The 24,996-nt window shown below is 41.2% G+C and overlaps 1 protein-coding gene across 2 annotated transcripts in view; it reads left to right on the top strand.

The window, feature by feature from the left end:
* Ddx10 (DEAD-box helicase 10) overlaps positions 1-7,578 on the top strand; it is a 150,877-nt gene extending 143,299 nt beyond the window's left edge. For both annotated transcript variants that reach the window (XM_038322666.1, XM_038322665.1), the window contains exon 18: positions 6,834-7,578. In XM_038322666.1, the coding sequence (XP_038178594.1) occupies positions 6,834-7,011 (178 nt within the window). In that variant the 3' untranslated portion in view covers positions 7,012-7,578. The remainder of the gene's footprint in view (positions 1-6,833) is intronic.
* The last annotated feature ends 17,418 nt before the right edge of the window (positions 7,579-24,996 follow it).

Below are 24,996 nucleotides of genomic sequence, written 5' to 3'. Positions count from 1 at the left end.
TTGTTGTTTTGTTTTGTTTTCCCAATCCCCTATAATATTTTAAAATATCCTGTTTAATGTGAGCAGTTAACTATATTTATAGCATGTACCAGTTTTTCTTTTGTTCTTGCTATTATAATAAATAATCCCCCACACCCTTTCTCACTCCTGTAAGTACTGTAAGTACTGGCTAGAGCTTCCTAAGAGCTCCAGTGTAATAAAACTTGTTTCTAATTGGTGGGAAAGTATATCATGGAGTCTGTTTCCTTCTCTTTGCCTTTCCCTATCAGTACACTGGTCTGCAGAAGGATCTGAGAAGCGGATAGTACAGACTTAGTTGCTCTAGCAAGGTGTGATGTATGAGTTGCATGAGGTTCTGTGAACCGAGAGACTGTGGAATGCTTGCTCACATGCATCACTCCATGGAACTTTGGATATTGACATAAACTTTGCAGCATGAGAAGTATGGGTTTGGGGAAATTAAGTCTGTTAAAACAAAACAACAACAACAAAAACTTGGCTTTCCTACAGTCAATGCTTTGAATTTTAATTTCTTTAACAAGTTCTGGAGCTTAGACATATACTTAAGCTCTATTTGGTTTTCACAGTCAACCAAATATTGCTTAGCTTGCAAGATTATTGTTAAGGACCTAATGAGAGTAAAAAGAAAGCCAGATATGAAATGTGGTGGGGTCAGTGATGTGTGATAATCTATGTAATTAGTAAAGGTGAAGCTGGTGGGAGATTCTAAATCAGCGTGCAATTGATAGACTACAATGTTTTCTGGAATGTCTCCTTTTATTATTTTCACCTCAGAATTGTTCATTAAGCCCTTGATATTGAAAAGTCAGCTCCTTACATTTAAAAGAATCTGCAAAAATATTCTATTGCCTTGGTTGAAGTGAATGAGGTAGTGAAATTAATGACATGTGATGTACTTGATATACAGAGAGAGTATCCTCCTTATGACAAAATCAGAGCCAGGGTAATAACCTGTTTTGATTCTTCAGCATTACTCTATGTATGTAGACAGTTCATAAACTGAAAGTTGACTCGAGTAGGCAGAGGATGAAGAAGAATGGACCCTAGCTCTCATAGATCTTATACTGTTGGGAGACAGACACACAGATCATAAAGAAATAAGCAGAAAGTAGGACACAGCTGGTCATGAGGCCCTTGAAAGAAATAACTGGTGAAGGCAGAATTGGGAGTTCACTTTATATGAAGTAATTAGGTAAGGCCTCTCTGAATAAAGGTCGGAAGAACTGTTGAAAGCCCTCTTTAAGAAAAGAATGGATAATTTATTCTAGTATTTGAATCATGAATACTTTGGACAATTATTGCAATTAAATATGTAACCTAATAGTATAATAATGATCCTGTAGTTACCTGTATTCCTGCCAGAGGAGATTTTCAGCTCCTTTTCAACCCAACACTCTTCTACCCACTTATGTATCCTGACTGATGCTAACTTCTTGGTAGAGGATGCTTATAAGAATCTATAGGCACTCTAGTTTAGGATCCTGTTAGAAAGAAGTAGGCTAAACATGATGCATGGCTAGAGGAAGAAGAAGAAGAGATGTTCTGGGGGCCTGAACAAAGGCTGGAAGGTAATTTGTCTTTTGTTTTTGCTTTCTCCTGTTGTTTATGAGACAGAATCTCACTGTGTAGCTTAGACTGGCCTCCACCTGCAATGCAGCTTCCCTAACCCCCAGGTACTGTGATCTCAGAGGCTCAGTTTTAAAAACTCCCAGCTTTTTAAAGACTACCGAACATAACATCACCAGTGTACCCTCAACTACTGAGTCTTACAGTTCCCTGTTCTGTGCTAAGTTATTAGGTTATCAATGGGAACTTTTTTTTTTTTTTTTTGCACACCATCTGCTTTTAAGCTTTGTGGAATTATAAAGAATAATTAGCATTACCCAACAACTTAGAACTTTGAATCTAATTTTTATTTCAAAGACTAATACAGGATGGTTACAGAAAAACAGAAGCTACATGCATTAGCAAAAAGAACATTTAAAAATAACCATCCAAATGATCTTCCACATGTATACTTTTTAAATGTAGCTGGAACTTTTTTTTCAGTTTTCATAAAATTTTGCAGTAGCCAATTAATATCTCATTTAATTTTATAATGTATTTAATGAATGAATCTATTAGTGTTGGATTTGGGGGGTTTTAACTTTCCAAAATTAAAAATAGCTCTATCTTAAGTATCTTTCTTAAGAAATCTTTGAGTATATTCTTAATTATTTCTTTGGACAAAATTCCCGGAAGAAAAATAAAACTGGGCATACTTACTTTAAAACTTTTGAAAGGTGCCGCCAAATGGCATTCAGGTGAGAAAAACCACAATCGTATCAGTAAGTAGCAATACTAGGTGACAAATGACTGATAAACAATTTGAGTATATTGAGTTCAAGGGGAAAGATCCGTATCAATAGATAGTTGTGTACCTGTATGCTTTCAAGGGAAGATGATGAAGAGGAGCTGAGGCAGCAGCTGGAAAGAGGTGCCTTTCTCCCAATAGAGAGCATTGGTGGAAATGCTGATCCAGTTTGCAGACTGGGGTGTCATGTACTCCCCCCCCACACATCTTTTGCTGTTGAAGGAGATGCATTTTAAATTGTTTGAAAATAATTTAAATGTTGAAACCAGGAAAATCAAAACTACAGAAAAATAAGCTCAGCTTCTAGGAGATTTTTGAGTTTGGGCTTCAGAGATTTTAGGAAATAAAGTTATATCTCATTTAAAAATCAGTTTTTAATATATCAAAGTTTCAGACTTGATGTTCCACTTTTCTCTTTCTTCCTCCATTATTGCCAGCAAATAACTGGATCAGGTGTTTGGTTTGGATGCTGTGACATGCTTTTGTATTAATGTTTTTAGTGAAGTCTGAGGCACTGAATTGCCCTCTTGTTGTCTATTCATATTACATTATCAAATGACGGTGTTTTACTCTGTACTTAGTTGTATGATCTGTTCTGCAATTATACATTACTAATGAAGTCTCTGGTTTAGATTATTGAAAGATTAGTATCTCTGATTTTTTTATTTCGATAGCAGGGGCTTTTGGTGCTCCGAGCTAAGCCTTGCTTTTGTTTTATGATGTGCTTTATCAAGTGGTGTGTTATTAATACTGACTTATTGTAACATGACCCTATCTAACATTAGCTCAAACATTTCAAGACTGGGGAAAGAAGTCAGCACTTTCTGTCCTCTGTGGGTGCTGATAGGAGGATAAAATGTGGAACTCAAACCCAGATATTCTGCCTCACCCTGAAGGCCACTACCTACCTGTCAGCTTTACCCCCTCAGCTTATTGGGGTTCACTTACTTTTTGGAGTGAATTCCACTTTTATTTTTCAGTCTTGGTATCTTCAGGACGTCTTGCCGTCTACTTGCTAAATGACATTGGTGTTGTGTTGGGCTGTGGTGTTGTGTGAGGGTTTAATTTTGTTTCCCCCTGTTACTGTGACCAGATACCAGACAAGAAGCAACGGGAAGCATGGTTTGCTTTAGCCTAGAGTTCTCAGGGCACAGACAGTTATGGCTGGGAAGAGGTGGCAGCAGGATCATTGGAAAGCTGGTCATACCTCTCTGTGTCAGGAAGCAGGAGGGTGAACACTGATGCCAACATGGTTTCCGGTGTCTTCAGTTCGTGACCCCAGCCTGTGGGATGTATAATTGATGTTTAGGGTGGATGCTCCCATCTCATTTAACCCAGTCAAGACACTCCCTCACAAGTGTGCCCAGGTGCCCGTCTTGTGGGTGATTTTAGATCTGTCCACTTGACAGTTAAGTATTAACCATTACAACTGCTACACGCTACCTGATAGAACTCTGGGCCACAAGCTGTCCAGGGTTTGTCAAGAATAATTTAAGAACCAAGAAATAACTTGAACATGGCCTATACTCGTCTGCTAACTGATGAGGAAGTCCCAGTTCCTCCTTAGATCCATTGAGCTCCCACCAAGTACCAAGTGCTCAGAGGTCCTCTGCCTAACGCAGCAGGGTGTAAAATAACTGAGGGCTTCTCGCACACCGTGGCTTTGGAGAGAGACCAGATCATTGCTTTTTTGATTACTATTTCTTAGGGCTTAAATTGTGGCAGATTATCCATAGAATTTCCATCCTATTAACAGATGATTTGTTATTCACATCACTACTTAATTTGCTGTAGAAAGTAATCATAAAATGCCTTTCAAAAATTGCAGTTGCTAATTGAACATAGGCAACATTCACATCTGATTTTCCTTTGGGAAAAAAAAAATTCCTGCAGAGCTCTGATGTGCAAGAGCACAGCAGACAAGGGAGATGCAGTAGTGCGCCTACTAATTATGCTTTCTGTGAAGCTCTCTGAGGTGACTCAGCACAAGCTGGACAAAACCAGCGTTGTCTTCACTGTCTGCTCATGGCACTGTAACGTCGTCAGATTGGCACAGGATTGGCCACACTCCTGAACACATAAGGACTAAATATTTTTTTTTTTAGAAAAAGAAAGAAAGAAAGATTTATCTTAATTCTTCACTGGCTAAGTTCTTTTTGAAAAGTCTTTGATGCTTACTGTTCTGGGCATTCTTTCAAAGTTCAGCAGTGTGTGGCTGTGATAGCCACATCGTATCATCTCGCTTGCCTTGCCTCTATTGGTGAAGAAAATGGCTGAGTAGGAGCTTTTGGGCCTTTGGGAGGTAAATGGGGAGTTATCTATAGTTTTGCTTCCAGCTGGTTATAAATGGATATGCTGATTAGGCATTTTCACTTTTATATCAGGCTGCCTTCTAAACAGTAATGGAATCCATTCAAACTGGAGCAATTCGTCTTTTTTAATACATCATGTGGTTGGAATAGAATATAATATTTATGTAGCATTTTGCTGGTTATTATATACAGCTACTGTGAGAATCTTTTGAAAGGGTGTAATTTTTAGGCAAAAAGTTAATGTGTTAAGAACCACTGTATGTTTCTTATCTGCTTTCATTTAATTCTTAGAATAATTCCAAATAAATAATAAAACCTCAGAGTTTGATTGACGACTGTTTCTCCCCCTCTTCTGCTCTCCCGCCCTTCTCCCTCCCTCCCTATTCTCCTTCTTGCTTTTGCCTCCCCTTCTCCCGCTTCATTGTGGGTTCATGTAAATTTTAGGAATTTTTTTCTAGGTCCATGTAAATTTTAGAATTGTTTCCCCCATTCTATACAGTATGAATTGGCACTTTGATGGAGATTATATTGATTCTGGGAGTCATTCTGGACATTTTTAACAATATTGATTCTTTCTGTTTATGAATGTAGAATGTAGTTTTACTTTTTGTTTCTTCTTTTAAAGTTTTTTATTAGCATAACTACTATAAATAGGATAGGCTTCTTGATTTATATTTCAGATAACTCACTGTTAGATATAGTAATGCTATTGATTTTCATATGTTGATTTTACATTTTTTATTTTTGCTGAGTTTACTGATTAGTTCCAATATTATTGGTATTTGGGGATTTTTCTGTATAAAACATCTAGTATTGTGGTTACTTCCTCAAACACAGTCTTTCTTGGTAGTAAAGGGAATTGTTCTGTTACTGTGTTTTTGATTTCCTGTTATTTGGCATTTGTCAGTTATAGACGTCTGCTTTGTGGTTACCATGAGGTTTTTTAAATTGTCTTTTACTATATTGAGCTGTTCTGAAGTGATTACTGACTTAGCTCCCTGCTGATCCGTTAGTATGCAAATAGTGCTCAACTTGGAGAATGTGGCAGGCTGGCCATTCTTACTCAGTTGCTGTCTTATTTCATGCCCTCCAGTTGAGTCAGTCATCTTGAATATGATGTCTCAAAGTGTTTTGATAATTTTTTAAAAAAATACATTTATTGATTTATGAGTGTGCAATGGACATTTGTGGAAATCAGAGAACAATTTTCTTCTATCTGTGAGTTCCCAGGATTGAACTCAGATAGCAATTTCATCTGCCCTGTCTTTTATCTTTATTTAATGCACTTAGTGACTTTTTCCCTTCTCAGAAGTTAGTTCTACTTGATGGCTGGTGTGCAGGATGTGTGCAGAATTATCTAGTAGTACTTAGTTTCTTAAGACTGTATGCATTTCTAAAGAAAGGAAATTGATTTGCTGTTTTTTGACATTTTAACCTCTATCATAACATATCCTACTAATGTTAGATGTTAATGTTATAATTTAATATTTATTATTTATGATAATGTTATAATTATCTTATCTGTATCTATATGTATCTTTTCTATATCTATAGCCTGCTTTATTTATTTATTTATTTATTTATTTATTTATTTATTTATTTATTTATTGGTTTTTCGAGACAGGGTTTCTCTGTGGCTTTGGAGCCTGTCCTGGAACCAGCTCTGTAGACCAGGCTGGTCTCGAACTCACAGAGATCTGCCTGCCTCTGCCTCCCGAGTGCTGGGATTAAAGGTGTGCCCCACCATCGCCCGGCTTATAGCCTGCTTTAAATAGAGTTAATTTGATATGTTAAGACAAGGATAGGCTATAATCTGCCATACCTAAGGGGCTTCTCTGTATCTTCAGATTTTGGCTAATGCATCCAGAGCTTCCTGTTATTATCGTATTGAATGCCATATAGTTTATGCAGTACCCTGCATTTGTCTGCTTTATGATAGGCCCTATAACCAAGAACTGATGGGAAGGTGTGTATGTGTGACATAGGGGTCCTGGTATCGTGGTTTCTTTTTGTCTCGTGTAATATTATTTAACCATCATCTGCTCTACAGATTCTGTATGTATGGGTAATTCTGTCCTATTTTAAGTGTTTAACTTCATACTGAGTTAATTATTTATAAAATAAATCATTGGATTTGTTCCCACCAGTGACACCAAGAAGAAGCAAGGAATGAGGAAAAGGAATAACACTGAAGTAGACGATGCACAACCAAGAAGCCGGCATGGAAAGAAGGCCAAGTGGGAAACGTTAGAGCCTTTGGATACAGGCCTGTCCTTAGCAGAGGATGAAGAACTGGTGTTACACCTGCTCAGAAGTCAAAACTAAATATTCTCCATGTCTTTGTGGACTTTGGACATTATTATGTGGGCAAGAAGTTGAAAAGAGCTTTGGGGCATTTAGGTACTATGTGTCCCATTTTCAGAAGATACATTCTCCAATAGAAATGATCACATCTCTGGGTTTCTTTCACAAACTGAGTTTTGAAACATCAAGGAGCATACTTAAAATAAGGATGTATTGTAGATTTACCATTGTGCAGTGTGTAGTCCGCTCTGTTAGAATTTGTCAGTAGGCTCCTATTGCCCACTAGTAGAAATGCTTACTTTGTTTTCACAGTGTTGAAGGTTAAACCAAGGCTTTCGTATGGTAGACAAGTGCTCTACTACTGAGCTTGTACCTAGTCCCTGTTTGTTTTACAGGTAGGTTCTGAATCCCTTGTTCATACCCATCTTTCATACAATACAGAAATTTTAATATTATTGTTAAATAGCTAATAATTTTATGTATATTACATTATTTCCAAAGAGACAGTATAATGGACCAGTCCTGACAAAGAATGAGTATTTTTTAATTGAGTTCATAAAAAAATAAACATGTTTCCTATAATATAAAGTACTGTTGTTTCATTGTGTCCAGTAATATGAAAGACACTCAAAGATATTTATAAAATTAAAACACGTGACAAACTCCTGAAGCAGGGTTTGTATCATTAACTTTGCCTGCTCAGATGTAACACATTGCACTTGTACTTGTAGGTTGCTGGCGATTACTTATAAATTCTCTAGCCCTCTGAAGACATTCTTCACGCGCTCTGTTTAGAAGGCATCATGGGTCTTCACCTGGCTCCTGCTAGTGAGAAAATGAGGCAGAGTCCCTGTTTTGTTACAAATACTCTCAGTCAAAAAAAGAGAAAACCTGGAGAAATCTGGGCATGGGCATGAAATGATTGATTTTAATGTAGACTGTCGTACTCAGGATCTTTTTGTAACCCCGTCTTTCTGTCGTATTCACTACCAAAACCAATTTTCAGTAATAGCTGTAAGTGCAGTCCTGGCTCTTAAGGAAGATTGGTTGCACCACACCTGGGTGTCTCATCTTCCTTGTCTGTTCATCCTCCTGGCTGACCATCTTCTCACAATCAGAATGACTGCCAGCTCCCCCACTCTCTCTCTTTAATGACTGCTCCATTGCGTGTCCTCAGAGCCGGCCTTTCCCAGACCCCTGAGGTTCTTCCCTGGTCTCTCTGCTTCTACCATCACATTCTTCAGCATACCTTCCCTGGGCGTTCTCTCTGTAGCCTGCAGAGCTGAGCATGTTTCCCTCCTCTGTTTCCTGCTATTAGTGGTGTCTGCCATGTGATATAATCATCCTTTATCTATAAACCTGTTGCCCTGTTAGCTTCATTGAGAACAGGATTGTGTTTTATCCATCTTTTATACCTTTAAGGTCAAATATAGCACCTTTCCTATAATTCATAATTAGGGCTTTGATTTAATGACTACTCAGAGTAAATCAAGAGTAATTTATTTACCCTTTAATATAATAATTTTTTAAGTTTTGAGAATTTTATGCACACATATATTTTAATCATATTTACCCAATATTCCTCCCACCAGCTCCTCCTAGGCACTACTCCTGTTCATATCCCTCTTCATGTCCTCCTGAGTCCAGTTAGTGTTGCCTGTAAATCCATGGGTGTGGGGTCATCCATGGGTTATGGTCAACCTACAAGGAAGTACATCTGTAAAGAAAAGTGGCTCTCCCTCGCGTAGCATCTGTGAGCTGTAAGTGGCCCTTGAGCTCTGATTGGGAGCTCGTGTACCCCTTCCTCACTGTCTTAGCCACACATTGGGTTGACATCTGTCGGGGTCCAGCCTCAATTAGGTTTGCACATTCCAGGGTAGGGACATGTGGATTAGAAAAATTAGGTAGGAACAGAGATATGAAAGAAATACAGAGACATAGGCTAGAACCAGGAGGGCTACCCAGTGAATATTGAATACGCCCATGTTTATTTTCCATATGCTTATATACCCCAGTCCAAAAGGAAGAAGGCAAAAAAAAAAGCCCTGCTTTATTGTGACATAAAGGACAAACAGAACAGTTATTTGCTTCAATACCTGAGACATCAAGCTATTATTTCCTGAGTTAGACATTTTGATGTTTTAGGCAGGACATCCAGTGACCATACCTTAGACCAAGTATCCTGTAGGCAGCCACTCACTGGGTCAAACCTCCTGTTTTATCCTTGAAGGAGCAGGAATAGGCTTGAATTCTCTGATCTTTGATCAAGGTGAAGTGGATCCACCTCTGGGCCATTTTAATATCCAAAACAACAAGTAACCACACCCTAGGTCAGGATATCTTGTTTGTAGCCACTCCTTAAGTCAGACTTCTTGTCAATAACTTTGAAAGAGCAAGGGGTAGATTTGAGGTCTCTGACCTTCAGTCAAGTCAGGGTGGAGCGAACCCATTTCTGTGGTCCCCCCACACCTCACCATGATATAATGTTGAGTGGGTCAGTCATGTGCCAATAGTCACATATAGCTGCTTTGAATTTAAGAGTGAACCAGCCTTATCCTGTCCAGAAGACATTGTTTTGGCCTGCTTCTCCCCAACCTCTTGCTCTTAAAAACCTTTCACCCTAAACCAAGAGAACTTTTAAAGATATGATGTAATACAATGTTCTGTCACCTCTGTAGGAAAGAGATAGGGGTTATGGACATAAAAACTAGTTGTAATTACTTTAACAGAAGGAAATCGGGGTTTAAGAACTCAAGAAGATTTTGAGATTAGAGTTTCTGACAGAGTCTCTTGTCCTTGAAGACTTTCAAAGGTCACCGAATACAGAAGTGCAGAAACTGAAAGCTTACCATTGATTTTATGCTCTGCCATTTTAGTTGTTTTTCCTGAAGGGGAATTAAGCCTATTGCCTGCTTCTATGTAATTACTGAATAAATATATTGCAAGGCATTTGGTCCATAAACTACTTTGGATTGTGTTTTATCCAAAGAATCGAGTGGATCCTTATTAAGCAGTTAAGTGTGTTGAAAGACCTCCGGAGCGCAGAGACTCTCACTCAGGTCTCGGGATAACACGACCCCTCAGAAATTCACAAGAGACCGTCCTTGCTGCAATCACAGGAGGTTTATTGACAGGACAGGAACCAGTGCACTGGGGCCGAAACTCATTTCCCACGCAGGGGTAAAGAATTCGACCCCAAGTAGCTGGGAGAAGGGGTATTTAAGGGAAGAAACCACAACCTTGTAATCCAAAAGGGGGTAGGGAGGGCGTCAATGGAAAATTCCGAAAATACCAGTGATAATCACAAGGGGGTAACTCCCTGTTTCTCAAGATTATTCTCAAGATTGTAATCTAACTTTATCTTCAGCTAGTTCCTGAAACAGAGTCACTGAACCAGCTAACCTAGATTTTTGGCTCTTCTCTTCCAGCTAGATGGGTCTGGATTTATCTGGGTCTTTCAGTGTTCTTTGCTAACTTTGAAAACTGTCTAAAAGTCAGGTAATAGTGCATGGTGTGCGTGGTAGATGCTGAGTCTGTTGGCTCCTGTCAGACCTCCACCCCCTGGATAGCACTAACCAGAGAGAGACAAGGGTATTCCTTCCATCTGGGTCCATGGCACAATAGATTAGGCACCTCTACCCTTGGAGAATGAGAAACCTGCTGAGTCCTGGTTTAGCACACAACCTGAGAGAAACATGTAACAGATGAGAATAGCTATTGGTTCAGTGTACTAATGAGTCCCACACTGCTACGCTGTCTGTACCCATCCTGTGAGAGACGGTTTCCCTCTGCTGCCTCCATTTATTTAGTTGGGAGGAGGGGCCAAATGAATAATCTTAATGTCTTATAAAAAGAGAAGATGGAAAAGGGGTGGTGCACATTTGGGGGAAGACACTATTGCAGGGTTTTAGGAAAGAAAGAGGACACAGTGTGTATTTTCTAGGACCCAGAGACTAATTCTTGCTGCTAAACCAAGGCTGAAAGGCCATTCATCAGACTCGCTAGTGTAAAATAATCCCTAAAATTACATAAGTCTCTGGAAGCAAAAACCTTTGGAGAGCTGCCATCTCATAAGCTTACATGGCATTCTGGATTTGTTTGGGGCCATAAAAAATGGATAAGTTTAATTAAACGTAATTAATTTTGTTATACAACACTTGAACTACCCGGAACATGAAGTAGTCTCTGAGCCTTGATATCAGAGGCTGCCATAGGATGCAGACACGCCTGTGAGGTGGCGCTGTAAGGAAAGGAGTCTGCAACCAAGGTTGGAAACCCTGCTTTGCATCACTTAAGGCTAGACATAATCATGGTGTGTTCTTCTTCCACTGCGCCTGCGGATCCGATAGCCCAGGGCAGGTGTGGTCCACATCACATTACCTAGTGCCTGCTGACTCAGCAGTTGACAGCTAGCCCTCCATTTGGTAGGTGAGAGACAGTCACGCTGAAAGCTTTGCCCAAACAGACAAGGCAGACAAATGACATTCTTACTCTCAACTGAAATTTAGATACCAAGAAAAAAGTTTACAGGACAGAATAGGGAATGTAATGATGGACCCATCTCAAAAAAAAAAAAAAAAATGAACTCAGATTATGAGGATGCTGGCAGGAAGATAAAGAATACATGCCCAAGAGACTAACAGGTTCTTGGGAGCCGAGGCAATGTGGAGAACAGTCAATTATGGTTAAGGATGACTGGGCAAGGCCTGCCATGATGATTCATCTTGATCCAACTTGATTGGCTTGAGAAGCTCCTGCTTAAGTTACAGCATACCTGTTAGTATGTCTGTAAAGATGTTCCCATGGACAAAGAGATTATGAATCATTTGAACCCATTAATAAAATTCAGAATTGTAATACTCAGTTGGGAAATACGTTTGCTCACAATAACAACAACAAAGCTAATGCACCTCCTGACTTGTTCCTGTACTTGACATTTTTTATCCTAAACTGATTTTCGTGTTTTGTTCATGAAGCTTGGTAAGAGCAAGTTTCTCCAATGTTCTTAGATTAATTAGAAGGCTCTGTGGATAGAATGGAAGTGAGACTGGGGAAAATACCATTTCACATTCTTTTTTTATTATTGATTTTTATTGAGCTCTACATTTTTCTCTGCTCCTGACCCTGCCTCTCCCTTCCCCTTCAACCCTCTCCCAAGGTCCCCATGCTCCCAATTTGCTTAGGAGATCTTGCTTTTTCTACTACCCATGTAGATTAGATCCATGTATGTCTCTCTTAGAGTCCTCATTGTTGTCTAGGTTCTCTGGGATTATGATTTGTGGGCTGGTTTTTTTTTTTTTTTTTTGCTTGTTATTTAAAAACCACCTATGAGTGAGTCCATGTGATAATTGTCTTCCTGGGTCTGGGTACCTGAAACCGACACCTTGCTTACATCACTAACCCATCCAGAAACCATGTTGACATCTCCATTCTGGCTGACTTCCTGCAGTTTCCCCTCATAACCCTTCCTTTCCTTGCTATGGCCGGTGAAGATTCAGTACCAATAATATATACCTTCCTCTAATCTTTTTATAGAAAATCTTCTTTCTTTCTTTTGGTCTAACATACTTTTCCAAACAGTACTTACCCTTGCTGCTAGGAGCCCTGGAAACTTGTCTTAGAAGCAGTCCTTTTGGAGACAACATCAGCAATGCTTCAATAAACCATTTTATTTCAGGAACCCCTCATTCTCAGGAGTAACATGCAAAACGTTCATGGGTCCTATTAGATTTCTGAGTCTTTCTCATTTACTGCCTGAGATGTGTGATCCCGTAACCTGAACTAATCTGAGTGAATCTTTCATGGTTGTTTTTTTTTTTTATTCCCCCTCAAAAAGTTTTAATAAAATTTAGAAAAAAATATGATGCTTCTTGGGTTACACCAGGGAATTTTCAAATTTAGATGGGGATCCAGCAAGTCTGTGGTGGGAGCTGAAATTGCGAATTTCTACCAAGCTCCCGGAGGATGGCGATGGTGCTGGCCCACGGCTGTTTTTTTTTTTTTTTTGAGGCTGTAATGGAATCCAGAGTTATTAAATCATTGTTCACACACAGGTATGCTCTTGGAGTCCCAGCAGGAAACAGATGGTACACACAAATTAGGGTAATCCTAAAGGAGGGGGGGTGTTAATAAAGAACTTTATTTACATATGAGAGGACAGAGGAAGAGAATCACAAGCTTGTCACCCTTAAGGCTCCTAATAGAGGTGTTACCACCCCCACTTTGAGGACTTGGGAAGAGCTGTTGGCTAAAACCCAGAAGGAGAGAGTAGACACAGCTGCTTTATGACCTTCAAGTTGAAATACACACTCAGCAGGTGGGTGAGTGGCTGAAAAGGACCAAGAGAGGAAGTGCAGACCTCTAGACTACTTGGTGGCCTTCACTGATACAACCCTACTGGAAGTCTGAGAGCAGATTGCCTCCCAGGAAGCGGCAAGGTGGTCTGGGGATTAAAGGAGAAATGCTCACAGATAGAGATCCTAAATAGATGGAATTATATCCAAATGACGTGGGTGTGCGTGTTGACGAGTACAAAGCCTGAGTAAGTATGGCCAAAGTAGGGAAGGCAAATGAGATGGGGTAGCACCAGAGTTAATTCCAAACAAAAGAAGCTCATGACTAATACCCCACACTCCCATGAGAAAGCACTTTGGGACAGGCACATTCTAGGGCATTTTCAGCTGCATAAGTGCATGACTGTGTGTGCCTGTTTAAGGTCATAGTTCAAGGTGGCAGGGAGGAACATTTTGAACATGTTTAACTCAAGTCTTCAGTGGTGGACAGGAATACCTTGGGGGCATACTTAACCCCTTCCCCCACACCCTGACCCCATAAAAGATTTTAGTTGCAGCCACAGAAAGGAGACATGAAGGTGCATTCATATTTATAGTTTCCCATAGGAGTGTGTGCTAACAGACTCCTCCAGAGAGGAAAGTGCTCCTCGTGGACCCCTCATCATCTCCGTACCAGGAGCCGTTCTCAGGATGGGATGCGGCAAGGGTGGACAGTAAGCAAAGATGCCCAGGACACATTTGTAAAGGAGAGTGAGACAGTAACTGGGTGGATAGTAGGGATGGGGAGCAAACGGGTTTTTGGATAAATCTGATGGGTTTAGAGTTGGAAGGAACAGGGCTTGTTTTGCAGATATATTACCAGCAGAAGAGTGTCCAACTACAGGGGCCCCTCACCAGCAAATCCATGGCCTCTGTTCTCCAGGGAACCTTTAGTCTTCTCCGACTTTATCTGCTCACTTCTTTACTATCTTCATTAAATCTCAAAGTCTCCCCCTCATTCTTGTCTAACAACCTTGCTCTGGGTTTTGCTTGGAAGGACACTGTCCGAAGAGAACTTACCCAGCTGCCACTCTACGCCATCTGCCCCTGGCGTCTGAGCTGTCTACTCTCTGTCCCCCTCCTGCTTGCATGTCAGTCTTCACTGCTCCTAGTCCGCTCGAGATTATCACTGCTGCAGGTGCCACCTTTAGTACTGACTTCTCTGCCTTACATGTCTCCTAGAACGCGTCCCATCTAAAAAAAATCTAAAAGTTTGATTCTGTCCCTGCCACCTTAAATCACTTTCCCAAGTGCATCCTACCTCTTGACATTGCGACATGATTTTATCTAGAAAGTTCACATGTGAGAATCACATAATCAAATTATGAAAAAAGTCCTAGGAAATCCCATAATGTTTTTACTAAGTTTATGGTTTTAATCTGTTGATTTACAGATAAATGGTTAAACGGTGGTATGACGCATAACAATGAATTACTGTTCCGCAACAAAAAAAGAGAAAGAAAATGCCATTGACTTAAGTTCTCCAGGGTTTGACTTCAAGATAATGATGACTAACAGGAACAATTCATGGCTAGCCTTTGTGGCTCATAGACCGCAGGTTAGACGTGATTGCCTCTTGGCATAACTCCTCAAAAGAACTGTCTGTTTCTGTGGACACCATTCTCCCAGGTTTTAAAAATCACAGTTTATGAGACATAAATGATGTCCAACAAGCTACACGTTTCAAGTATGAAATTTGTTGTTTTGAACTATGCGTATGTACATCTCATCTATGAAGCCATATTGTAATTACCCCAAAGATTTTTCTCACGCCACTTTGTATTCTCTGCCTTATGACCACAGCCTTCCCCTCCTCACCCTCCTTTCTCACCAACCACTGATTTGCTATCCATCACTATACATACTACAATTTTTTACGATTGGGATCATAGGTTTGACTTAGCTTTTGTCTTCTTGTTCCTGTTTCTCAGCATCATTATCCTGTGGTCCAGTCCATGGAGAACTTAAGTCAATCACGTTTTGTTGTTGTTGTTGCTGCACAGTAATCTATCGTATGGGTCATACCACAGTTTGAACATTTACCTGTAAACCAGCAAATTAAATTGTCTTCCATTTTGGAAGCTGCAGGTCCAGCTGCCATCAACTTCTTAATATGACTCCTAGAAGAAGGGCTGCTGCTTTTGTGGTGTGTACTTACTGAAGGATATGCCCCCACACCGTGGAGGTTCCTTCCTCACCCCGGACTAGGCATAAACCACATCCAAACATCTGTTCTCACAGAGAGGTCCTTTATTAAGTTAAAGAGGCTGTTTTCTGATTCAGGCAGAAAACAGCAGCAAATGACATTTCAGGTGTAATTTTTAAGAGGAGAAGGGGAGGTCTGTGTTAGAATGGGTGGTGAGAGAGAGGGAACAGGAGGGGGAAGGGGAGGGGACTAGGGAAAGGGGAAAGGGTTTTTGGCCCAGAGAGACAAAGGACTGCCTCTGGACAGAGGGGAGACAGACACAGGACATATAGGCAAATGACGGTATATAAAGGTTAAAATAGGAAACCCAATGGTACGGTGAGGTGTTTAATTTTAATTGGGCACGTTAATTAAGTGAACCAGAGGGAACTTTTCACTGCTGGACTTTGGTAGTCAGCCTCAGGAGGAGGAGGGGCCAAATAAGGAAACAGACCTTGGTGGCTAGCTTTAGGAATGTTATCTAAGGGTTTTTAGCAAGGCTGAGGGAATGGGGGTGGGGAGAAGGGCGAGGCCTGCCAGGGTCACATGTTCTGCTCGTGTCCCTTCACTTTCCTTTTGAAAAAAATTTAAATGCTTTTCTTAAATGACAATTATTATTGTATCCATAGTGTGTGAAAGAACCTACTTCTCCATCCTTTACTTGATGTGGTAAGTCATTTTAATGGATACTTAGTGGTATCACATTATGACTTTCATTATCCCAACTGGAAAGAGTGAGGGCTCTTTTCTTTGCTTCTGGGTCATCTCTGTATCTTTCTTTGGTCAAGTATCTGTTTCATATCTTGCTAATTTTTTTTATTATGAATCTTTGAGAACTGAGAAGTTTGATATTCCAGATGCAGGTTCTTTATTGCCTGTATGATTTTCAGATCTTTTCTCTCAGTCTGAGCTTCTCTTTCTTACGCATTTATCTCCTAGTTGTCTTTTGAAGAACAAGAACTTTAATTTTTGATGTTCACTGTTTGTCTTTTCCTTTCTTGATTGTGTGATGTCACATCTCAGAAACACTTTCTTATACTAAGAGTACATCTCTCTTTTCCTCTAAAAATGTATCACTTTAGAGTTTCTAGCCAGATTTCAACTTCGTTTAGAGATAATTCTTATGTACAATACAATTTGTCACCCAAATTTCAGTTTTTAGATATGGCTATCTCTGTGCTCAAACACCACTGGTTGGAAAGACTAGTCTTCCACCTGTGAATCACCTGAAGAAGAGGTTTTTCCAAACACAGATCTGTTAGAGCCTCTTTTTTTTTTCTTTTTTTTCTTTTCTTTTTCTTTTTTTTTTTTTTTTTTTTTTGGTTTTTCGAGACAGGGTTTCTCTGCAGCTTTTTTAGAGCCTGTCCTGGAACTAGCTCTTGTAGACCAGGCTGGCCTCGAACTCACAGAGATCCGCCTGCCTCTGCCTCCCGAGTGCTGGGATTAAAGGCGTGCGCCACCACCGCCCAGCCCTGTTAGAGCCTCTTACAGTGTCTACCAGGGCACCAGCAGGTTGTTGGTCTGCCTCCATTAGGCATATATCCCGTTAGCCATGTGCCCCATTAGCAGGCACTGTTAAATGGAAGCTTCTGGTGCTTTTCCAGGTCACACCCCTCATTCTCCAGGCCCTGTCTTCACGTTACTGTGGCACGGCTTTCACAGATCGGAGGCTCCTGGGCAGCACCGCTTTTCTCAGTGTGATTGATGATCGTCATCGGGGTGTAGTCTGTCAGCTCTCTTCCTCAGGGAGTCTACCTCTGATGCCAAGTAAAGTTTTTTCCATCACTCTGACCAAGAGTAATTCCAGTGTGTATTATACCATAAGGTTGCCATGGGAAGATGGATACTGGAAGCCATTCTATTATTTAGCTTTTGTTTTTTTTCTTTTTCTTTGCTAAAACAGATCTTGTTAGATTGCCACAGACTTCTGTGTTACTATATCCAAGATCAACTGTTGGGACTTATCCTAATTGATCTATCTATCTGTAGAATTAATTTGGCTTTCTCACATTATTAAAACACTGACTCCTCTTTTCAGTCTCATTTTCTGTTTGTTTCTCATGTTCTTTTTGTTTGCTCCTCTTTGTGTTCCTAATTGCATATTAGTTATGCATGATTAGGGTTTAATTATGACATTTTCATATATTATGTATATAATACATTTGCTCATATCCACCCCCCCATTAACCCTCTCGACTCCATCTCATTCCTACTGATCTTTTCCCAAGCCAGTTCTGTTTCTACTTTGAAATTGTGTGTGTGTGTTTTTGTGTGCATGTGTGCACACATGTGTGAGTGTGTTTGTGTGTGCATCCCCCAATAAAAAGTTTAATTAATTAATAAATTTAATTTAATTAATAAAGTTTAATTAGGGTCGTTTTCATGCAGAGCAGTCATTTACAGGAATATGAACAATTAGCCAATGTCTACACCACCAAAAACCAACTGCCATTAGTTCCTCAGGGAGGTGGGATCTTCCTCTCCTCCTCTCTGTGATGGGTCCCATCTATGATCTTCTCCTCGCTATGTTGATGGTACAACCTTGTGCAGGTAAGCACAGGGCGTGTGAGTTCACGAATAGAGTGCCGTGGCACACCCGGAAGACAGTGCTTCACAACACTTCCAGATCTTATTGTCCTTCTGTCCCCCTTGCCATAATGTTCCCTGAGCCTAGTGGGAGGCGTAGAAGTGTCCCGTTTAGGGCTGGCCACTCTTCACTTAACTGTCATCGTTTTGACTACATGTGACTCTGTAGTAACTACTACACTGCACTGCAAAAAATAGCTTTTCAGGCCAAAGCAGAGAGCAACACGAATCTATGGCATACACAGACACATTTAGGAGGCAACTGGATGGCCTTAACATGTCCGCATAACCCGACAACAGTAGCAGCTCTCCCAAGAGGGCCTTAGACCTCCCCAGGCACAGGCTGAAATCTTCCCCTGCTGTCCATTTCCGGTTCTCTCCATCGATTGATTGCCTCTCAGGTTGAAAACATTGCGCTATCCATGGATTATCTCCTAGCTTTCATCTAACCCGTTCGCAAATCCACTTAGCTCTTCTTTGCAAATGCATGCAGCAGTCAGCTCCTCCCTGTTCCCCTGCGGTTCCTGCTACACTGCAGGCCTCCGTTCCCTGGACTGGTGCAGTAACCCCTTCATTGCAATCATTGTTGCTCCTTTTTGCCACAGGCAGACCAATCGTCCTTTAAAGTCGTTGATTGGTTTGTGCGGTTCTCCAAAACTCCATTGACTCCTTATCTCACTTCAGCTGGAATCGAAAGCCTTTCCCACTGCCCGAAAGGCCCGGTGCTTTGCCTTACCTCTACTCTCGCTCACTATTTCCCTTTCTCTTGGTCCATTTAATTAGACTTTTCTGTTGCTTCTGTCTGGACTTTTCAGCCCTGAGGTCCAACATGGCCGAAGCATTGTCTTATGAGCAGCCCTCTGTGAGCAACCAGTGGAAAGCAGTAGAGTCTTAATCTCCAGGCCATGCTCTGTCTTTTCCCTTTCCGTCATTGAATTTACCAGCATCAGACATCGCCTATTGCCAGTCTCTGTGCTCCCCACTTGTACCAAGCGACATAGACTAGATGCTTGCCATATCCCACATCCTGGTAATTGGCACTTAAGAATGCTCAACAAGCACTTAGAGGACGAGTGTATATGTCCTACCAGTTATACATATAGTTGAGTGGATAAGATTTTGTTTTAAAAGGCAGGTAGGCCTGGCGGGACTGAACCTTCTAGTCATTCACTCTTGTGTATGTCCCATTGCCTACTAACCAACTAAATATGAGTCAGAAGTCCAGTGAGTTCCACTGTAGGCCACTTACCTAGGTGTGTGTGTGGGTTGCATTGCTAGGAAGCTTGAAGTGGGACAAATCCTAACAGGAGCTATAAATACTGGGCCACAACACTGAGCTCTTAAACCTGGACATGACATTGATGGATGAATTTGTTCTTCCATTTCTCATTCTTTCCCTTTCTTTCCATGTTGGGGGTTTAAACTCATGGACTCTGTGTGCCAGGCAAGTTTTTTACCACCGATGCATATCCTCAGCCCTGACATTGGGTCTTTCTGAATGAACCTCAGGCAATTTTGCTATAAAATAGAATAATAATCATAATAATCTGTGCCTCAAATAGCTCTTTTGAGGATTAGATGAGGCGGTAATACAGGGCTGGAACGTAGCAGGTCTTATGAGTAGGTTATCACTAAGTGAAATATTCTTGGGACCAGCAGGACTGTACTTAGTTATGGGAAACTGGCCGCATGATGAGTCTGTGGTGGCTGCCCCATTTCATTCACTGCCACTGAGATGCCAATATGCTAAGGAAGCCACTGTAGGTGTTCCAGGTCTAGCCAGCCATGCCCTGAATCCAGTGTAGCCACACCAGCTACCAGCTGGCCATGTCAAGTCGACAGAACTGTGAGACATGCCGTTGCTTAAGCCTCGATGTCTTGAAGTTTGTTGTGTGATAGCAGGGAACCAAAAGCTATGATTTTACTGTAATTTGTTCATCAGTTTTCCTGCTGATGGGCATTTGAGATGTTTCTAGGTTGAGGCTACTATGAGGAACACAATTACCATAGCATTATTGTGTGGATGCACAAATAACAGATATTAGTTTGTATATATATAATATATATATTATATATATATATTTATCCCCACATTATCAATAAGGGGACATGACACCCTTTTTCTTTAACATAGGGGTACATTAGTTTACCTGGCCTCACAGCCTCACAGCCATAATGGAATATGTGGTATGACTTTTAATGACAGAATTAATAAAATAACTCTGGGAGTTTTTAGATTAACATGCCACCTGTGCTCATCAGTCTCCGGAGAAACACCTTTGAAGAGCCCTTTGAATGCTATAGAAAAACTGCTTTCTAGCTATTCTAAGGAATAATAATAATAATAATAATAATAATTCTAAGGAATAAGTTGGTTTTGTCTGTTTGAGATGCTACAAGAAATTACCTTACACTGATTAATTCATAAACAACAGAAATCTTTTGCTCATGCTTCTGAGAATTCTAAGAAATCCAAGAGAAAGGTACCAGCAGATTTATTGTCTTTATCAAAGTGCCCCCTTCCAATAAATGACACTGTAGGGTGGCAGGGTAGTGGTGGTGCACACCTTTAATCCCAGTACGGCAGAGGCAGGTGGATCTCTCTGAGTGCAAGGCCAGCCGCTCTACAGAATGGGTTCCAGGACAGCCAGGGCTGCACAGAGAAACCCTGTCTTGGAAAACAAACAAACAATAAATGACAAACCAATACATGCCGCCGCTTATGCATCCCCAGGTGAAGGCATGAATGAGATCTTTGGTCCTCTTTTAGAAAGATATTAATCCTATTTACGGGGGCTGTTTGAAGGGTGTAGACATGCAGACCATAACCACAGCATAGTTCCCCGGCGCTGACCACCCTTAGCATAGCTATTAGAAGTTTATCTCTGTAGTTGGGGGGGTGCAGTCCATGCTCCTCAACTTCTGTAGGAGTACACCCATTAGGGGTGTACGATTTACTGGACAGATGTAGACCCATTGAATATTTCTAGCTTTTTACAGAGTAAAAGAATCTGGAAAAATATATTTCACATTCATGCAAAGTTTGGGCTTGTAATTATAATTTAATAGTTATTATTCTTTCCATTTATTTGATTGTGGTTTTCCATAAAGGTTCATATGTTAGAGATTTGTTCCTTGGTGTGGCAGTATTGAGGTGGCCAGGCCTTTACAAGATGGGTCCATGTCATTGTGAGTATGCCCTTGGGAAGCATTAGGGAAGTTAATGAGATGGAATTAGTTCTCCCAAGAGAAAGTTGTTAGGATCCAGAGAGGCCTCCTGAGTGTTTTCTGGGTTACAGTGTGGCAGTGTGGTCCCTTGTTCCTGTATGCACTCTCATCCTGTCAGGGCCATGCCCTTGAGTCCCCAGATTATAAACTAATCTCTTTTCTTTACAAAATACCCAGGCTTAGGTGTTTCGATGCAGTTATAAAAGGCATATTGAGACTTTGGGCAGTGGGAACTGCGTGGCAGTCAGTCTCTCCAGTGATACATGGGATCCAACTCTTCCCCCTATCCTATTCAAGGTAAACTACCCCACTGCAGCATGTGGGACTCTCAAGCTGTCTTCGTTTACCCTGAGGTCCACCACACCCTGCTACACCCTGGGCCCAGTGCTGCAGGAACAGAGCTGCAATGGGATCTCTGATTTTAGACACTAAGTCCGGCTTTGTCAATGGGCAACTCTGTGACCTTGGATCAGTTGTGGGTGGGCAGGGACTTCCAAAGGAAGCCATGGCAATTACAGAAACCTTTAAATTGTAGTTATACAAGACAAAGAAAATAAAAATCGCTTTTCATCAAATGCCCTAAGACAGTCATTAGTGCAATCGTGGGCCACAGGATAATATCTCAGCAATCCGGACCACATGTACAGTGGGGTGTGCTGTGAGGCCAGAATATAGTTCAGTGTTGCATCCTGGCATATGAATATGCTCTATTTGTCATGTTCACACATGACATATGCCCTAATGATGAGTTCTTGGAACAGGGCCACTGGTAAGTAACGCCTACTCTAATGTATTTTCTTCCACATATCTGGAAGAATCTATAAAATCATAATGCATTATAAACTACTTACTTTAATGTTTGGCTGACTTTCTTTTGATGCTTTGTTTGACTTAAATATCCTCTTGGAATTTTTGATGGTATATTAAAACTTTCTATCCCGACACCTGTAAGTACACTTAGCTCTTACACCTAAGTACTGCTTTCTGAATTTGTACTGCAGAAAGCCAAACAAAACAAAACAAAAGCAGGGGTTCTTGAAGAATTGGCTGATTCTAGGCCTGTGGCAAGAAATACATGAGTCTGGAGCATCCTGGAATGCTGGAAAGAACGGGAGTGCTAAGAGATGCAACTCAAGAACTGAGAGGGAAGCCCAGGGCCTGCCAGAGCCAACTGGAAGAGCTCCCCGTGAGGAGCGACTGGCGGGTGAATAAAGGAGCACCGAGACTAACCGCACTGTGCAAGACATGTCTGTGGGTACAGGCCTCTGCGAATCATGACCGAATAAACAAGAGGAGGGGGCCGGTCTCCCTTGAAGAAGTAAAGGTAATCCATGGAGATGTTCTGTGTTTGAGAAGTTGGAACATGAGTCTATTCCCGAAGTGTGAACTGAGCTGACTGCTTCTCCTCCAAGGGGTGCAGTGTGGAAAAAAAAAGAGCAAAGCAGCGGGAAAGCCTGCGTAATTCTGCTGAGTGATCCAAGTGAAGCCTGCAGTGCTAAGCCTGGCTGAGTGCATGCGGTAAGATTGGCTCTCTGCCTCTATGAGTCTTCTCAAAAACACACGGCCTTGGTTTAATCGTGAGGAAAAAAACCCCAGGCAAGCACAAGCTGGCAGAGGATCCACAAGATACCCACCCGTCCTTAAAATTCTCAGTGCCATGGAAACAAAGTCTGAGTGTCCAATAGCATCCTGAATAATAAAGGGGATGGCGGGTAAAAAGCAAGGAAGCTGGAGTAGAGCGTGGCACTTGGTTAATAATCTACCAGCCTCGAGCCACTGACTGTGACAGACGTGCCACACCAAGGAAGAAAGTTAACAACGGAGAAGCAAGGTGTAGGCGCGCGGGACCCCTGTGCCATTCACAGCGACTCTGTAAGTCCACGTGCTTCTCAGTCACAAGGCTTCTTTAGGAAGCGACATGAAGCACACACATCATATTATGTTCAACTTTCTGTGGTGGAGCTTCCAAGTGGTTTCTTTTTTTTTTTTTTTTTTTTTTTTGGTTTTTCGAGACAGGGTTTCTCTGTGGCTTTGGAGCCTGTCCTGGAACTAGCTCTTGTAGACCAGGCTGGTCTCGAACTCACAGAGATCCGCCTGCCTCTGCCTCCCGATCCAAGTGGTTTCTAATTTTTTGCTTTTGTACAGCTTATGATGAAGAATCTAACAATTAAACTCATGAACACATCTTTTATGACTTTCTCCAGAGTATGTTTTTGGAAAGGAAATTGGGAGATAACAGATGACCATATTATAATAATATTAAGGATTCTTATACAAAATACCCGACAGAGGCCTTCAAGTGAAGAATATATTAATTTCAAAATAGAATCTATGATGATGAATGCTTAGGTTTCCTGCCAAGATGTTCAGGTATTTTGCTTGTCCAATCTAGTTATACCAACTGTCCTGAAATAGTCCTATGCACTTTCTAGAAGAGCAGCTTCCTCATAGAAGGTCCAGGTTTAATATGTATCTTGCATTTAGAGTCTGCAGCTCTTTTTAATTTTTTTAATTTTATTTATTTTCTCATGTATTATATCCCAATAGAAGTTTCCTCTCCATCCTGTCTTTTCAGTCCTTCCCCTCCCACCTTCTCTCACTCCCAGATCCACTCCTCCTCTGTTTCCTTTCAGAAAAGGGCATGCCTCCCAGAGTTATCAACCACACATGGCATAGCAAGTTACAATAAGTCCAGGCACATCCCCCCATTACAACAGACAGATCAGAAGCCTTCACTTTCCCATGCTGTGTGGCCAAGACAAAACCAGAAATCCAGATTTCCAGAGAGCAGAGGCCATGAGCTGGGCCCTTCTGAAGTCAGACTCTGAGTGGGAAGTGTAGTTCTGAGATCCAACAGCATCAGCATCAGTGGCCCCGACAGCATCAGCATCAGCGACCCCAACAGCATCAGCATCAGCGGTCCAAACAGCATCAGCATCAGCGGTCCCAACAGCATCAGCATCAGTGGTCCAAACAGCATCAGTATCAGCGGTCCCAACAGCATCAGCATCAGCAGCCCCAACAGCATCAGTATCAGCACTCCCAACAGCATCAGCATCAGCGGTCCCAACAGCATCAGCATCAGCGGTCCCAACAGCATCAGTATCAGCAGCCCTATCTGCATCAGTATCAGCAGCCCTATCTGCATCAGCATCAGCGGCCCCAACAGCATCAGCATCAGTGGCCCACGTGTTAGAGGTGCAAATGCTAGCCTCGCTCTGGATCTCCTGGACCAGAAGCCCCGCTTTTAGGGCTGGTCAAATGGTGGTTTTTATTTTGAGAAGTCTGAATACTTTTTAAAATCTCCAGCACTCTATGAGATGTAGTTAGCATACTATATAATATGCGTACTTAAAATATGTAATTATACTATTCAGTGGTTTTTAATACATTTACAGATTTTTATCACCTCGGAAATACACCTGGTATCCTTCAGTTATCACCTCCCTCCAGCCATACACAACATGAATCCTCTTTCTATTTTGTGTGATAAACACATACCATAAGGTTGCCTTCTGTGTCTGGTGTCTTTCACTGAGCATAGGCTCATGCATAATGTCACATATATTAGTGTCCCATTCCATTTTATGTCCAAATAATAGTCTACTGCTTAGATATATTATTACTTATTTTCTGTTTATGTGTTGATAGACCTTTGGGTTGTCTTCACTCCTT

This window comes from Arvicola amphibius, chromosome 3 (genome assembly GCF_903992535.2).
Source record: "Arvicola amphibius chromosome 3, mArvAmp1.2, whole genome shotgun sequence".
NCBI classification, from domain to species: Eukaryota; Metazoa; Chordata; class Mammalia; order Rodentia; family Cricetidae; genus Arvicola; species Arvicola amphibius.
This window is presented reverse-complemented; position numbering and strand designations above follow the sequence as displayed.